Consider the following 18,447-nt stretch of genomic DNA (forward strand, 5'->3'; position numbering starts at 1 on the left):
GAAATGGACAAAAAAATTTATAGAGCCCTCATCCATAGAATAAGGTGATGGTCTCCCTGTTGCAGCGGCTGCAGTGACTGTGAGCAACTGAGACAGCTGCACCAGGAGGCTCCCAAGGAGTCAGGCCTGCTGCTGCTGCCTTATGCTTATGGGGTTTATGATGATATCCTTCCAGCAAGCCACTTATAAGCAGGAAATTAGTAACTCCAAATAAACTATTTCCTAAAATCTTACATAGAATTGCTTTAAAAGCCTAGAAAGAATTCCAGAGCCCTCTTGTTAATCCTTGGACAGGACTAACTCCCTATTCTGGGTGTTCCCGCAGTCTACTCTGGCCCCCTCACCAGTCACTACCGCAGTGCAGGGAGTGATGCTGTGTTTATCTCCACCATGTTTGATGAATTTACGACAATTACTTTTACTCTGCAAAGCTTGACAGAAATTTTGACACCTAGTATGTGCTCAATTAAATTGTGTTGATGAAATAAATGAACAATAACCCCTGCAGTTATAAAGTTGAGGAATCTGAAATACGGGAAAGTGAAAAAGAGAGTACATTACTAGTGCAGGCAGAAGGCTCAGGACTCCTGGATCCTAGACCAATGGTCTTTTGCATGTCATTGCTCATGAACATAAGGAGCTTATTTCAAAAAATGTATGGATTGTCTTTCAGTCCAAAGTAAATGATTATTTTCTTGAGCTCAGGGTCTATGTATTTGACTTTATTCTGTCTTCTCATAGCAAGAAACACAACCATAAGTATTTAGCAGATGATCAAACAGCAAGTTCTACATTAATCTGGAAAAGAATGTCAGGATAGAGAAGACTTGGCCTTCCTTTCATGACTGATTTTAGAAAGCTGTATTTTTGGTCTACTAATTATGAAGTAATTTATCTTTTAGGATTTCATCGTGAAGAAGGCGGGCAGGGTCAGATTCAAGAGTAATATTACAGTATTTATTTTTGTTGTTTTCTAAGTGAAATTATAGGTAACAAGGGAAAAAATAATTGAAGCAAAAGGCATGAGTTGTCATATCTAAGCACTGTTGTAGGCACTCCACAAAATGCATGCTTTATATCTTTTAAACAAAGTAGGCCATTAAGTGTGCAATGCTAAGAGGAATTTTATCTCACCTATAAATACAAGTGAATCTTTTAAGCTCCAAATCCCCACATACAGACAATTTACTGTGGTAATCAAGACGATGCACACAATTTAACTTCAGTATCATCTGTAACTCTATTGGTATTTTAATAATAATGAATAAAAATATATGCTGGTAACAAAAAATGTTACTCGAAGTAGAATCATTTTAAAGAGTCAATGATAATTTCCCAAAAGCTGTGTAAATATCATATTTACTTAGAATTCTCTGTTTTGCCTTTACCTTGTAATTCATATGAAAGAAGACCTTCAGTATTTAACTGCATACGTATATTGAAGAACATATTATCCCCTCTTCTTTGAATTGGAAATAACAAACAAAATGCTTTGTCCATGCAAATATTAATAAGGAAATGAATGTTTCTTTTATTTGTCTCTTCTTACCTTTTTTCTTTTGCCTTTTTTCTGTTTGTTTGACTTCTCCCCCCTGGGTGGGTAGGGTTTAGCTAGGGGAGATTATTAAAAATCAAGAGAAAAAAGGTTAAAAAAAAAAAAAAAAAAAGAAGAGAAATTCAAATTATCCTGAAAGTTATAAACTACTCTTCATCAATGTTTTTCTGTTGTCCAGGAAATAAAATAATGTCTTTCACTTTGCAGAAAAAAGGTCATCCATTATAACGGTTGTTATGAATACTACTACTACTAATGGTTACCTGCCTTCTGCAAAGGTGGCAGAGAACGGGACTAGTGGTCACCTACAAACAGTAAGGAAACCTGAGTTTTCCTTCCAGCTGGTCAAATAATTAACTGAATAATCTTGGGCAGTCCTGTCATCCCCCTAAACTCCCTCCATACTCTTATATGTAAAGTGAAAGGCTTGGAACCTATAATTTCAGAGGTTCCTCCTGTTTCAGAAATCCTCTTAGTCTATGAATCATATGCAAACAGGACTAGGAGTATTTAAACAGCTACTGGACAGAAAGAGCTAAGGTGCTTTTGGTTATACCCACAGAAGTAGATTTTTATTTGGGGGGGATGATGGGAGAGTGGTGGCCTTTACATTATAAAGAAAATGAGTACAGATGACAGCAAAGTTATTTGTTGAAGAAAAATGGGGAATCAAACATACATATGAATAAGGATTTGCATTTTTAAAATAGCCTTCTATTGCATCAGAGTTTTGCTATATAACTCTTTTAGAGAAAAGACCCATGAAGAAGCTTTTAAAGATCTCATTTTGAAAATATTCTACTAGGCCAATGCATCTGTGAAATTTGGTTCATTCTTGGGAAGTGATTCCTGGGAAATCAATATAGTTTATCTCAAGCTGTGTGTCCCATTGGAAGTGAATATGAGAGAAGCCTTTCAGTTTCTGATTATATTTATATATATTTTATAATTCAAACACCTTTCTTCAGACCCTAGTTTCTTCACCCCTTCTTCTTTTCTACATTAAACACTGATGAATATTCACAAACACTTTTGGAGGAACAGAGCGATGGATTCAGCATTGTGCAGACACACTGTTAGAAGTCTGAGATGCACGTGGAGCCTGAAATTGAAGGAGAGCACGGTTTTGCTTGTTGAAGGCTTCAGGAGCACTGGGGGAGATAACGTTTTCTTTCCTTGCTCTCCAGCCACGTGCTGGGGGTAGTACTGACCCAAACTCCACAGTGCTGCAGACCTGCAGAGGAGAGAATGGAGGCGCAATGTCATCTTTATGCACGCACGTGTCTTCACCCATTTTATTCCCCCTCCACTTCACCTTCTCCTGTTCATCTGGCCAGTTGTAAACCTTTAATGTGAACGAGCTATCTATGACACCAATTTGTGGGCAAGTTTTGTGGTGAGAAAAAAGATCCAGGAAATAAAATCATCAAAATAATTTCTCTCAATAGTAGCAGATATTACCAGGCAATTCATACACTGCTTCCCATTCTCATTTTGGGCTTTATACTTAAAAGGGATTTTCCCATCTATTCTTATTCCATCTTTAAAATGACTCTATGGCTGGATATGGTGAAAATGACTCTTTATTTTGCAGACAGTGCAAATAAAGCTTAGTGTACCTGAATGTATAATCTGGAGTCATCCAATCAAGAGAAGAAGCAAATCTAGGAAAAAGGAATCTCCCAACTCTAACCCTCAATATGCTTTCCACTAATGCAGCCCATCCCAAATCACAAAACAAAACAAACAAGTTTTATTGTTCTCATTTATGCTAAATCATTCTTCCTTTGCTTTAAGAATCCGATACATATTTAAAATAATACAGACATTTGAATTTAGAACGGTTTTATCATCAAACCCTTAACCCGTTTATGACAGAGGTTGCAATTTTTTGAATTTTTGCAATCAGACCTTGGCGATAACCTTGAGCAGTAGGATATAGATAACTCTCACATGCTTAGTGTTCCAATAATGGAACATTAGGCAAAAATCAGCTTACATTCTCATTTACTAGGCTAATTTCATAAGAGACTTGCTCTCTCATCAGTGTAGGCAAGGTTGCCAAAGTGGTTCATGTGAGATAGAGGTGACAGACGAAAAGATTTGTCTGCTCTGGGGAGCGGGGGGACTTTCTTCCTTTTAGATTTGAGATTTTCCCATTCTTATTACTTTTAGGGACAGGAGATCAAAAGTTCAGATATGTTTTCCATGAGCCACTGTTCAAATGCATAGGGTCTACGAGGAAAGGACTGTTGAAAAATCTTCCTAGGATCTTTCCATTAGCATAGATTGTTTTTTATGAATTTACTAATTTCCAAACTGGAACCACTGTCCCTAGAAACTGAGATACAAGGCAGACATCTTTCAGAGGAGAAAACAGACAATAGGGAATGGCAGTTATTGCCACAGGCTAATGGGCTCTGGAAGCTTAGTTCTCCTGGAGGTCAGCACCTTATAATGGAGAGGATTGCACAGGTCTGGAAGAACAAAACATATCACTTGCCTGAGAGTCTGGACTGACAGATTCCAATTTTACTGGTTTGCTGTGATCATAGTGAAAGTCTCCTAAATTTCCTCATCAGTTTATGTATTTGTTTACATCTCTATATTTCTCAATGGCCTCTGAGCTCCTTGAGGTCTAGACTCTATTTTACCCAAACTTATCCTGATTGCCTCTCTGAGAATATGAACAAAATGAGACTTTATAAATATTGGTTGGACTGAATTAATTTGAAATGATTAAGTTACTTCTACTATTCTGTGATCATTTTAACAATTTACATATGAATGCCAAGATTACAAAAAAAAAAAAAAAAAAAAGGAGGAAAATAAATTCCAGAGTTGTTTCTTGAGCAATGTATGGTTGAGTTGACTTGAAACATATACAGGGGTACAGTCAATTCTGCGACAACATAATATATGCATTTGTAAAAATGGCTTGCTAATTGTACAATACAAACTTTATAAGAAAAGATTTAGGGGAGAAGTAGGGTTAGGAGTACAATACGCAAAAATTTCATCAGTCATGCATAAAAGACTATAAAAACCTAATAAAAGTAGTAGAAGAGTTGTATACATGCTAAATGTCTAATAAATACATAACCATTACATACAATAGCTATAGTACTTTACCTTAAAAAGAGCTACAACTTTCCTGCGGAAGTGGGTGTCAGAAAAGCTGTGATTTCTTGTTAAGTGGTAGAGAGAGTGTTGCCTGAAACAGGAGGATGGTTATACCTACACATCTGGATGGGTGAGGCTTAGAAGGCTCCTGTGAATGTAGATACCACTTGATGCTTAAGGCCTATGTGTGTGTTTGTGTGTGTGTGGTTTGTATGTTTCTATGGAGCTCACTTTTTTTTCTGCGTTCATCTGAGGCTTCTTGATGACAAACCAGGCATACACATATGCAAGATCTACATTATGTTGAATATAATTTAATAAGTGATTATTATATATTGTTTTCTAATATATAAATAATGCAACAAATGTGTGCGTTTACACAAGTGCTTTGAGGTGTATATGCACCTTCTGTCACCTGCATCTTCTGCCAGAGGTAAAATGGTACTGATCTGCTTTCTATTCGCCAAAAGACCGTGACTGCGGAGAAACCATATCTGCGATTTTTATGTTATTCTTCTTCAGTGAGAATCTGGCTCGGTTTTGTATTTGTCAAACACCTCAAAATATTTTTCAACATTTGTATTTGGGAAAAACTCAAAATACACTTTGCCAGTTGATTTTTAACACACTTAATGACCAATAATTTAATCCTTATGTTTCTAATTAATTTTTCTGCAATTAGCTAAAATACTACTCTCTAAGAATTTGCTGAATAAACAAGCTTAATCCTATGTAAATGTTCTTTAAAGAAAAAAAGGAAATCAAACCAATTCTTCCTGAGAGCCTTTACTACCATGAAGTTTACTTTCAAACTAAATGGCATATTTTAAATTTGTTTTGCATGAGGTATGTCTAGATTTCATGAAGTCATTGTTCAATGTCCTATAAAATTAAATGTGTACAAGACAAAAAATAGGAAAAGAATGTTGGTAATGTTATGCTGATTAATTGGCTGATTGATTGACTGCTCAATCCTGCCTTTCATTCTTTCCTTTCTTATTTCATTAGCTCACAATCCCATTCTTTCAACAAACCTTTATCAAAGGCTTGTTATGTATCAGATTCTCTGCTAGGGTCCCACAAAGTGTGTACCACCCAATGGAAAATACAAAGAGATAAGTGAATTATTACAAAAAACTTAGATGACCAATTGTCATAGGCCATTTTGTATTGCTATAACAGAATGCCTGAGACTGAGCAATTTATATGGGACAGAAATTTATTGGCTTACAGTTCTAAAGGCTGGGAAGTTGAATATCAAGGTTCTGGCATCTGGTGAGAGCTCTCTTGTTGCATCATCACGTGGCAGAAGGCAAGAGAATGAGAGAGAGAACCCACTCCTGAAAGCTCTTTTATTAAGGCAGTAAACCTAACCCAGTAAGGGTGGAACCCTCATGGCCTAATCATCTCTGAAAGGCCCCACCTCTTAATATTGTTACAATGACATTAGACCTCATCACGAGTTTTGGGAATGACAAAAATTCCAAGCATGGCAACAATATACTAAGAGTGAAGAGCAGTTCCTCTCCATGAGATTGACTGGTCAGGACATCAGTGTCAACCTGGAGGGGTATATCTACCTTGTCAAGACAATCATCTTTGCTCATGGCCCCATCCTCTCCCACATTTGGACATCATCAAAGGATCCTTAGAAAGAATACTTTCAATAGTTAGGATAGGTTGGAAGGATAGCTGTTGAAGTAAATATCAGATTCACAATATACAAGATCGAGGACTATTCACTACTGCTTCATGGAGTGGAAATAAGTTCTTAGAATAAGTAAATTGTTTTCTGAAGACTTTCATACAACTGGGAATAAGACATTTTAAATTATCTTACTCCTCTAGACACAATTATTATGGGAGCTCTTAGGGACTGAAGATGGGAGAATAGTCGAACAATGTTTCCCCTTTTAATCATCTCCCATCTTATAGAATAATCTTGATAGCAATAATTTGAGGCTTTGCTCCAGTGGCTTATTGAAGAAATGTAGCTAGTTGGGTTTTTGAATCAGAAAAATCTGGGTGAGAATTCTTGCTGCACTATTTTCTAGCATTGAGACCTTGGACGATCTACTTGACATTTTTTAACTTAATTTCCCCCATGTGTGAAAGAAAACCAGACCTGTCCTTCAGGGGTGCTGTGAGGAGTAGATGCAGTAACACATGGAAACAGGGAGTACCTGACCTTGTTCAGAGCAGGTGGTTAATAAATGATGGTAGTTAATTTCTCAACTTCTCTTCTCATGGAATATTTCTTGCTAATAGAATCTGGTCTCTCTCCCTTTCTCCTCCTATCATTATAGATAACTGTGATGATCCACTAGCATCCCTGCTCTCTCCAATGGCTTTTTCCAGTTCCTCAGATCTCACTGGCACTCACAGCCCAGCTCAACTCAACTGGAGAGTTGGTAAGTAGGCTGACTGAAATCCTAATGCCAAGCACTAAATAACTACACGGTGGGTAGATGGAGGAAAGTGAGCACTCTCAAACACTGAAATCATGTCCAATGGCAGTCCTCAGGAAAAGATTTAGGAGGAGAGGAATGAAAATCTAATGTAAGCATACTTCCATAGCATAATAGTCATTCAAAGTATGCTGACTCATGTTCACCCAAACCATAATATCCTTTTTTGATTATCACAGGAGGTCTTTGTGAAAATTACTTTATAAAAAGCATTTGCTTTCAATAACTTTAATTTTACTTGAAAATTAATATTGCTGATTTTTAAAATACAAAAATACTATTAATTAAAAGTTAGAAAAGATAAACGATCTGTTATTCTACCAGCTGGAAATAACTGTGGTTAAGTATATGGTTTGTATCTTTAAAATCTGTGTGAAGTAAGAGCAGGCCCTTAACTAATCTCTCATATGAAATGTTGTTAACAAATACGATGTTGGATATCTAAGCAGATATGTTTTAGTCAGATTTAGATGTTGACTTTTATAATGCATAGATGCATAGGTAGATAAATACTGAAAAAGATTTGAATTATTTCAATTTTTAAGCACTTTTTAGATATCTGATAATATTTTAACATCTACTGAATATTATAAACTTTTTCTAGGTCACGAAAAGCATGTATGCAATTTAAAGAGAGCTACTGATCTATTAGAGTTTATATTATTTAATTTTGACTATACTTTCCGTTGATATCTTAAGTAGGTTACTTTAGTAGGTTTTTGCAACATTGAACCATCTTTGCATTCTGGAATAAGTTCTAATTGGTGGTGGTGGTGGTTGTTTTTTTTTTAACATGCTAAATAATTTAATTTGTTAACATTTTAATTTATAATTTTAATCTCCATTATTAGTGAGATTGATTTATAGTTTTTACTTTTATGTTTGTTGTTTGTCTTGTACCTCATTTCACCAATTTTCTATTAAAATGGAATTCGTAATTTAAAAGTTAGCAAGTGTCACTGTTTTGTTGAGAAAGCTGTTTAAGAATAATATTCTAAAAACAAAAGAATGGTCAAAGATTCAACAGGAAAATTTCAATTAAAATTTTGTACTAATGTCCTTTGCTGAATATTCTGTGCCAAAAACTTGATTAAGCATTTTAGTTTTATTATTATATGTAGTCCTCACAAAGCTGTTGTAAGCATTATTACCTTTTACCTTCAGATAGGGTTCCTGAGGCATCAGTTTCCCAAGACAGCAAAACTAGAAAGGGGAAATGCTTGGATTCAAACCTAAGTTATCCGAATTCAAAGTTCGTGTTTCTCTTAATCCCATTAACAAATTGCTTGACTAGTATTGAAAAGGGATATAGCAGCAAGAAAAGAAAGTTAAAAACTAATCAATCAACCACAGTCCAAATGCGGGCTATGCCACTTAGAAACTCTCTGACAGTATACAAATCACTTACCTCTCCCGACCTCAGATTTTTATCTGTAAAGTGGCCCAGGAATGTCTGCCTTGCAACATTATGTGCAGATTAAGACCAGACTTGCATATCCAAAATATCTTTCTTACAGCAGGGTAGTGAACTGAAATGGAGCAGGAAGCCCACTTTCCATTTCAGGAAGAAACACAGGTTGGCAGAATTTAACACGGTTTCCAACAGAGCTTCCAGAGAAAGGATTTGTCTCAATCCCACCCAAATTGTGTGGCAGCAGAAAGCAATTACTGCCTAATAGCTCCTGGGCAGTTTCTGGGGGAAACTATGGGTCTGATCACAGGCCACATCTCTCCCTGACACAGATATTGAATGAGTACAAGTGTCTCTGCTCCAACTTATTACAATTGTTCTGCTCACCGGGGAATTTGAGTGCCTGAATCCAAGGCTAGCATGAGCGTACAGAAAGGTTCATTTTTCTTCGTTTTCCCAACAAGAGTCTAAATTAGGAAGGCCAAGCAGAAGACATAGTGATACAGTTGGGATGCACTGACCTAGAACTCAACCTCTAGTGCATATTCCAAGACGCCCAAGGGTGCAGCCTCTCCTTTACTCACCGAGGCCCAACCATGGCCCTCAGCAGGAATTAAACGCTGGCTCAGGGAGATATGAGATCAGTGGTTCTCATCCCAGGGCTGTGTATTTGAATCACCTAGAGAGTTTTACAAGGAGCATTGCCTGAGCCCATTTCATCCTATATTCTGAATTAATTGTCTTGGATGGACCCAAGCAAGGATATTGATAGTGTGAATAAGCAAAAGCTTTCCAGGTGATTCTAAAATGGAACAAGAGTTGCAAATTGCTACACTGGAGGAATTAATGAGTAAAAAATCCTTCTATTAATAATTATTGAGTACCTAGTATTTGTCAGGCACTGTTCTACATCCTTGACACATAGTTGGCACAAATAGGCACAAACAGTATTCATAAAGAGTGACATGGATAATACCATTACCATACAATTGCAAACTGATCGACAGCTAACATTTGTCATTAGTAATAATATCAATATAATTATGTTGTTAAATATGTCCAGATATCTATGTATACTATAATAAACCATGTATATGTGTTATGTGATATATATGTGTATATAATATATGGAGTAAAATGTATACATACACACACACATATGTAGTTGAATATATACAGTTGCAGTCTCTCATATAGAAAAAGGTGGATAAATACATGGTTGGTTACATAAATATATTCATATGTAGTAGGATGAATATATATGTTTATATGGATGGATACAGTAACATATACATGCATATACAATCATGCACAAATATATATATGTGTGGTGTATAGATATATTAAGATAAAACTTGAAAGTCATTATATTAATGCTATTAAGAACAGATTTTGTTTCATTAGTGGAAAAATATAAAATTTAGAAAGTTAAGAAGAAAACTTATAATTTTTGTTTATATTGGAAATATCAGTATAAAGTACTGATTTATTTTCTTCCTTTTAAGACCAAACTTACGTCCTGTCTATCCACTGACATGGCTTAGAAGCAATTATAACACTGTCTCAATGAACACTCCCTTTTAATGTGTCTTCCTTTAAAACTTCTCTTTTGTTTTACGAAGACATGAAATATATCCAAAAGAGCAAATTGTACCACATGGTTTGAAATCTCAGATGATCTCAAATATAGGTGCAGATGTAAAGGAGCATCTCTCTGGATGGTGAGATTGTGTGCCTAAGAATTACACCCGTCCTCTTCCCCTGGTTGTAAGCTGATGCCTGGCAGCACACAACTAAAAATCATTAACACCACTATATTGAGCACTTCCTATAAGCCCTCACTGTCCCGAGCCTTTAAGGTACACCAATTCTATACTCACAACTACCCTTTATGTAGATGTCATTGTGATCTCTGATTCATAGGTGACACAGAGAGGAAAGCAATGGCCATGCCAGGCTTTCCCCTAAGTGATCTGAATCCCATGGCCATGTTATTGGCCACAGCACCAAAACACTGTCCTGCCCAGAAAGCCAGAATAACTTCAGTGTTTTAGACAGGGAAAGCTGTGTGTCATTTTTAATAGTTCACTTACTTCCCTCCCTCCTATGTGATTGAAGTATAGTTGACAAACAAAACTGTATACATTTACAGTGTACAAAGTGATGATTTGATATATGTATGCATTTTGAAATAATTACCACAATCAAATTAGTTAACACATCCATGACCTCATATAGTTATCCTTTTCTTTGTTTTGGGGTGGGAACACAAGATCTACTCTTAGCAAATGTCAAGCATACAATAGAGTATTATTAACTATAGTCACCATGCTGTACAATTATATCCAGAGAATGTACTCATTTTACAAGCACAGGTTTGTACCTTGACCAACATTTCTCCCTTTTCCTCACACCCCAGTGGTTGTCCCTGGCAACCACTGTTCTACTCTCTACTTTTCTGAGTTCAACTTTTTTCAGATTCCTCATATAAGTGAGATAATGCAGTATTTGTCTTTCTCTGCCTCGATCATTTCACTTAGTACAATGCCCACTAGGCTCATCTATGATGTTGCAAGTGGCGGGTTTTCTTTTTTATGGATGACTAATATTCCACGGTATATATGCCACATTTTCTATACCTTTATTGATCTGGAAACACTTAGGTTGCTTCCATTTCTTGGCTGCTATGACTAATGCTGCAATGAACATTGGATTGCAGATATCTCTTTCAGATACTGATTTCATTTCCTTCAGATATATACAAAGTAGTGGTATTACTGGATTTTATAGTAGTTTCAATTTTTTTAGAAACCTCCATACCGTTTTTTATAATAACTATGCTAATTTACATTCCCAACAACAGTGTAAAAGAGTTCTGTTTTCTCCACCTCCTCACCAACACTTATCTCCTTCTTTATAAGAGCCATCCTAATGAGTGTGAGGTGACATCTCATGGTGGTTTTGATTTCTATTTTCCTGATGATTAGCGGTGTTCAGCATCTTTCTGTGTGCCTGTTGGTCATTTGTATGCCTTCCTTGGAAAAATGTCAATGTAGTCTTTTGCTCATTTTTTGCTCATCGTTTTAAATTGGGTTGTTTCTTTGCTACTGAGTTGTACTTGTTCTTTAAATGTTTGGATATTAACCCCTTATGAGATATTCAGTTTGCAAATATTTTCTTCAATTTTATAGGTTGCCTTTAATTATTTAAATGCTTTTTCTTTTTTGTACAGAAGGTTTATAGTTTGATATAGTCCCACTTGTTCATTTTTGTCTTCGTTGTCTGTGCTTTAGATATCTTAGCCCATTTCAGTTTCTTATATAAGAATAGCTAAAACGGAGTAATTTACAAAGAAAAGAAATTTATTTCTTACAGTGATAGAAGTTGAGAAATCCAAGGTCAAGGGGGCCAGATGTGGTCAGGGTCCTCTTGCTTATGGGGACTCTGCAGAGTCTTGAGACAGCACAGGACATCATACAGCAAGGTGGCTGAGTGCTCTAACATGCTAGCTCAGGTCCCTCTTCTTCATCTTATAAAGTCGCCAGTCCCACTCCTATGACAACCCATTAATCCATCAAATCATTAATCCATTAATTAGCAAATGGATTAATCTGTTCATGAGGTCAGAATACTCATGAGCTAGTCAATTACCTCTTACAGGCTGTACCCTTAAGAGGTAAGCACTTTATGTAGATATCATTGTGATTTCTGATTCATAGGTGACAACATGAGTTGTTGTTCATAGCTGACAAAATGAGTTTCACAGGACAAACATTCAAGTTAGAGCAGTGTCATATCCAAAAAAGTATCATTGACTTTGGAAAGCGATAAACAATCACTCTGAGTATGCTGGTTATTTCTTCACTCTGCCTTGTTCAATACACTGGGCCATATTTTATAATATTCTGCCTCAACACTTCAACTTCCAGCACGTTCTCCTCCCTAACATATTTGCTGATCGATGCAGTCACAATGGCCTGCTTTATTTAGCCTCATTCTAATCTCTCTTCCAAGAGGGTATGGTGAGCCTGCCTCCTTCAGCTCTACCACTCAACACCGAATCCCTCCTCTTCTAAATGTTCAAACACCAGATTTTACACACACTCTCTCTCTCCCCGTCACGCACACTCACAAACACAAACATGTGTTCAGAATTACATTTAAACTCTTAAAGAGCAGGTACTAAGATATATATGTACTATCTTAATCCCCAGGTAATAGTTTAAAATAGGTGAGCAATAAATACTTGTCAAAGTATAATGTTCAATAAGTTAAAAACATAGCTCTCATACAAATATAAACTTAGCACATCGTGTGTGTGTGTGTGTGTGTGTGTGTGTGTGTGTGTGTGTGTATTAAACATATTAAGGCAAGAACCAGTAAAATGGTAAAGCTAATTCAAAGAGTATTTTTGGGAACTGCATATTCAGAGACATTTTGTGAGAGTGGGGGGAGGTAGAAGAAAATAATATTGGAATGAAATTGCTAGGCAGATACAAAACTAGTTAATGTATGTGTTAGTCAAGATTCTCCAGAGAAACAGAACCAATGGGATATATATATACACACACACACACACATATACACACACATATATACATATACATATATATATGAAATTATTTATTATGAAAATGGGCTTACATGATTATGGAGGCCAAGAAGTTCCACGATATGCTGTCTGTAAGCTGGAGAAGAGGGAGGCTGGTGGTGTAATTCAGTGTGAGTCCAAAGATCTGAGAACTAGGGGAACTAATGGTGTGACCCTCCATCTGAAGTCCACGGTCTGAGAAATTAGGGAACCACTGGTATCAGTCCCAGAGCCCAAGGACCCAAGAAGCTGGAGCTCTGATATCCAGGAGCAAAAGAAGATGAATATTCCAGCCCCAGGAGAGAGAGATTCCCTTTTCCTCTGCCTTTTTGTTCTATCTGGTCCCTCGGTGGATTGGATCGTGTCTGCTCACACTGGCGAGGGTGAATCTTTCTACTGATTCAAATGTCAATATTTTCCATAAACACCCTCACAGATACAACCAAAAATAACACTTCACCAGCTGTCTGGATGTCCCTTAACCCAGTCAACTTGACACCTAATACTAACCATCACAATGTCTTACAGGGTTATAAAACTTGGGGGTTATATCTTCTCTATTGGACACACATTTATAAATTAGCATGTGACAACTTCACAGTACCTAAGCTCTACTCACCCAGGAACTAGCCAAACTAAATGACAGGTGCGTTTTTCTGGAGAATTAAATAATTGTTACGTGGATTTGTTTAAAATTGCTCCAGGATGATGTTGAAAGATCGTATTATATTTTCTTACGATTTCAAAGCTTTAAATAGTGTTTTCTTAACACACATTTATTCATTGGTTTATTTATCACCATAATTAGTGAACTTCTCCTACTCTACACCGTTCAGTCTTCCAACACTCTTGTCAAGGAACATCCTGGTATCTCACTGGGTATCCCACTCAGGATGAAATTTAAATGGTAAAACCCATGACTTTCAGAGCATCAAACCCCGCTCAGAAGGATAGAGTGTACTAAATAAAATCCTTGGACCTCATCGCTGCTGAACTATTTCACACTGACGAGCTCCCCTGGGAGTTTTTGGACACCACTGAAAATTGCGGAGTCCCTTGATAATTATATGAAACCTTGGCAAGCACTGAACATAAATGACGAGGGAACACTTTCCCCCCACATGTACTCAGAACTCAGGTAGACACACGTCTGCCCCATACCCAGGAAGAAAGTGTGCACAGCTGATCAGTTTGCCATAGCAGGAGAACAGACCAACTCAAACATTTAAATAAAGACTGAAGGAAAAACGTGCTGGGCAAATGTTATCTGACAAGCTCCCCAAACCCTGAGTAAACCAAGTTTAATGAGTTCCATCAATAACAAACTATTATTTCTGAGAGAAAACACAACCTCGGAAACAGCCGTTGGCCTGTAGGTATTGCTGTGTCAGTCAAGGTGTGGGCAATCCAGCACACGACGCAGGGATTAATAGTTAAAACCCAACTGTAATAGTCTCCCTGCTGCTATCTCATCGATAGAAGGGATTTGCCAAATAGAATTTTTGTTCTCTCACTTCCACAAACACTTCAGCCTTCATCTCATCACACACAAAGAAAATGAAAAGCAAGGAAGAGAACTAATTACTTTTTGAGAAAAAAAAAAGAAAACACGACAAAATACATTTAAGCTGGAGGTCAGATCACCATTAACTTAGGTTGCCAAGTCAATCTATATAATTGTGGCTTAGGATGGTTCAGTCTTTGTCAAATGTGATTTGTTTTGTGGCAAGAAAGCTTTTGATGTGGGTATTAGAGTCAGCTGGGCTTTGGAGAAGCACTTACTGTCAGCAGGAAGTACAAGGGCTGGTGGTATAGCATGAAGCCACGGAGTTGTGGGTTAGGCCTTCTTGAAAATGAGGGGGAAGGATTTAAGTTACTTTAGATGATTAAAAGGAAAATAGAAATAGACGTCTTTGGCCCCATGAGAGGAGAGGTTTGTGTTTTTCTATCGCATGTGTTTTTTTTTTTTTTTTTCTTTTTCCAAATAGAGTTTGAAAACAATTATGTTTATCATTTGTTCCTTGAAATTTTAATCCATCTTCCTCATTCAATATATTTTTTGAGATGCTTGCCTGTGTACGTTGAGATTGTGTGCTTCTAGAATGACAATTTTGTTGCCATGGAGAATTTGATTTCTTATGTCAAGGCATTTTCAGCTTCCTGGGTTCAAGGATGGATAAAAAGATTTAAAATCCTTACCTCCTGCTTTGGCACAGACTCCTTGCACACTTACCACCCTCCTTACCACTTCCTTGGGCAGCACTGGTTACAAAATGCTAAGGACCCTAAAGGCCTTCTGAAGTTGGTTTTCATCTTGATGTCATCAGACCATCCATGAGGAGATTAGGGTCGAGAGCAAGCAGAAATCAGGGTTCATTTGCACAATTAGCATATCAACTGTCCAGGGACTTGTTCCAGATTTCAAGGTGAAAATCCTGGGAATCCAATTTCACAAGCAACACTACAACGTCTGCTCTCTGGAGACAACATGAGTCTTCTATCTGGATTTATTAAGCCCCACAGAATATAGATCTAATCTACTCTGTTTTATTTATACACACACATACACACACACACATGCACATATACACACACATGCACATATATGTGCATGTGTGTGTGTGTGTATATATATATATTTGTTGTTGTTGTTGTTGTTGTTGTTGTTGTTGTTGAAATGGAGTCTCACTCTGTCACCCAGGCTGGGATGCTGTGGCATGATCTCAGCTCACTGCAACCTTTGCCTCCCAAGTTGAAGCAATTTTTCTGTCTCAGCCTCCTCAGTAGCTGGGACTGCAGGTGCACGCCACTATGCCCGGCTAATTCTCATATTATTAGTAGAGACGGGGTTTCACCATATTGGTCAGGCTGGTCTTGAACTCCTGACCTTAGGTGATCCACCTGCCTTGGCCTCCCAAAGTGCTGAGATTACAGGCATGAGCCACTGTGCCCAGCCTCTAATCTATTTTAAAAGACAGTAAGCTATGCAGAAATCCGTCACTGGATTACCCCCTCTCCCTGGGAACCCCCCTTCTCTCTTTTCAGTACCTTTCCTTTCTTGTGTCCTGTCCTAGCTGCCCCAGGCATGGGACAAATCTATGCTTTCCTCTGGTGCATCACACTCTCCCTTCCCACTCGAATTGTGTGTGGTGGGTAGAAGCTGGGACATCCACCAGGAGCTTGTTACAAATGCAGAATCTTGACTCCTGGATCAGAACCCATGCTTTAACAGCTGGTGCATCTGCAAATTGAAATTTGAGATGCAGCATTCTAGAGTATCATTGAACCTTTTGTTCTTTCAATTCTCACCTCTATGACTTACTTACTCTGGATCTTAGGGGTAGGAGAGAGTAGAAAAAGAAGGAACCGTGTCGAAAACTTTGGTTCTTCATTTCTATCATCACTTTAGTACTCTGGTATTTTCCTCATTTTTTTTTTTTTAAGATGGGGAAACAGTGTCAGGTTAAGTCAGTGGCCCAAAACTACACAGCTAATTTTAGTAGGGCTTGAATTTGAATCTAGGTCTGTCTACCCCTCATTAATCAATTTCTTTTTTTTTCCTTTTTTTTTTTGAGACAGAGTCTTGCGCCCAGGCTGGAGTGCAGTGGCCAGATCTCAGCTCACTGCAAGCTCCGCCTCCCGGGTTTACGCCATTCTCCTGGCTCAGCCTCCCGAGTAGCTGGGACTACAGGCGCCTGCCACCTCGCCCGGCTCGTTTTTTGTATTTTTTTTAGTAGAGACGGGGTTTCACCGTGTTAGCCAGGATGGTCTCGATCTTCTGACCTCGTGATCTGCCCGTCTCGGCCTCCCAAAGTGCTGGGATTACAGGCTTGAGCCACCGCGCCCGGCCTAATCAATTTTTTTTATTGATCTTGATGTGAGATCTTAGCCTGAATAAAGGTGCTCTTGACATAATTAGCTCTCAGGTAAGTTTGGTTCTCCCCTAGGGTTCTCAGTATTTTAACCAAAAGAAAAGATTTTCAGACATCAAGGAAGAAAGAGAAGTCTATATATCTTGCCTTTTGAGTGCCCCTAAAATCTCAATGTGGCCTAATATGCCTGAGGGAAAAACTAACCTTGACCTGGATATTTCAACAATGCCCTAGGCCTCTTTTACTAGGACAGCTATAGATCATCGAAAGATACAGGACAGAAACCTTCTGCTATTTAACAGGAACCTTGGGACCCTGTCTCAGATGGAGACAAATCCAATGTGATAGCCCTCTATTCAGGCTGGCTAATTGCAAAACCACATAGGAGGAGAAGGAAGGGGATTGTAGAAAATTTTTTTCTGTCTAATAATTCACAGATTTAAACATCACCATTTGGCACAAAAAAAAAAAAAAAAAAAAAAAGTTCCAAGAAAGAAGCGAAATCCATGTACTTCATTCTTTACTTTTTTTTTTCTTGATTGTAAGTCACTTCCTTTGAAGGGCCAGGTTGAGATGACCTCTAAGTAGCACTCCATGAAATGCAGAGCCACCACTTTCATGTTTGTAACACTTTGCAAAGAGACAAGAGCTTCTTTAATTCATTAGTTCTTTGAATTTAACTTAAAGCCTTGTGACAAAACTGTAAGAATAGAATTAAAGCATGATTATTAGTGACTTACATTTGTCTAGTGATTGGCAGTTTACAACAGCAATTTACAATGCCAGTTTACAATGTTTTCAACGTGTGTCACACTTAGGAGGAAATAAGATATGTTCAACTAGAACACTGTGTGGTTCTTTGTCTAACCAGGAATAGTTAGAAGGAGTCTACTGGATATGTTGTTGGATACTGGAGTCTTCTTCTCTGGAAGAAGTCTTTCAGTTAAACATCGTGGACATGTCCTTAAAAAGATGAGTTAAGATTTACAGGATTCACCATGAGCAGTGAAAATGGTAACATATAACAAATGCCAAAGAACCAGAAAATGGAAGTTAATCTTTAGTTCATCTTTCTCCAGATTTTCAATTTGAAGACTTTTTCTTTTATGGTGATGCCCTCCTCATTTCTCCTTTTGAGTATCTCACTCCTTGCTTATTCCAGTTATATTCATCTATGCAATTGGTTGATCATGTCTGGACTTTAATTTTCTAGCCAATGAACATGTTGCATTAAAAATCCAGATTTTATCAAAGAACTTTTATCATTTGTTTTGCTGAGGACTGACTTCTAATGAATCTTTTCTACAAAAATATCCACAGCAATCAGAAAGCGTTCTGGGGTATCTTTATTAGTGTGCTTCTGTGTGTAAATAACAGAATCCAGCTCACACTGGTTGAAAAATATTAAATTATTCAGATAAAGATTG

At 37.5% G+C, this 18,447-nt stretch overlaps 1 protein-coding gene across 2 annotated transcripts in view; it reads left to right on the plus strand.

Annotated features, from left to right (window-relative positions):
• The window catches only part of CNTNAP5 (contactin associated protein like 5), an 886,717-nt gene that overhangs the window by 178,127 nt on the left and 690,143 nt on the right, over positions 1–18,447 (plus strand). For both annotated transcript variants that reach the window (XM_010356733.2, XM_030916676.1), the window contains exon 2: positions 6,985–7,089. In XM_010356733.2, coding sequence (XP_010355035.1) covers positions 6,985–7,089 — 105 coding nt within the window. The remainder of the gene's footprint in view (positions 1–6,984; positions 7,090–18,447) is intronic.

Source organism: Rhinopithecus roxellana, chromosome 14, assembly GCF_007565055.1.
Source record: "Rhinopithecus roxellana isolate Shanxi Qingling chromosome 14, ASM756505v1, whole genome shotgun sequence".
In the NCBI taxonomy this organism is placed as follows: domain Eukaryota; kingdom Metazoa; phylum Chordata; class Mammalia; order Primates; family Cercopithecidae; genus Rhinopithecus; species Rhinopithecus roxellana.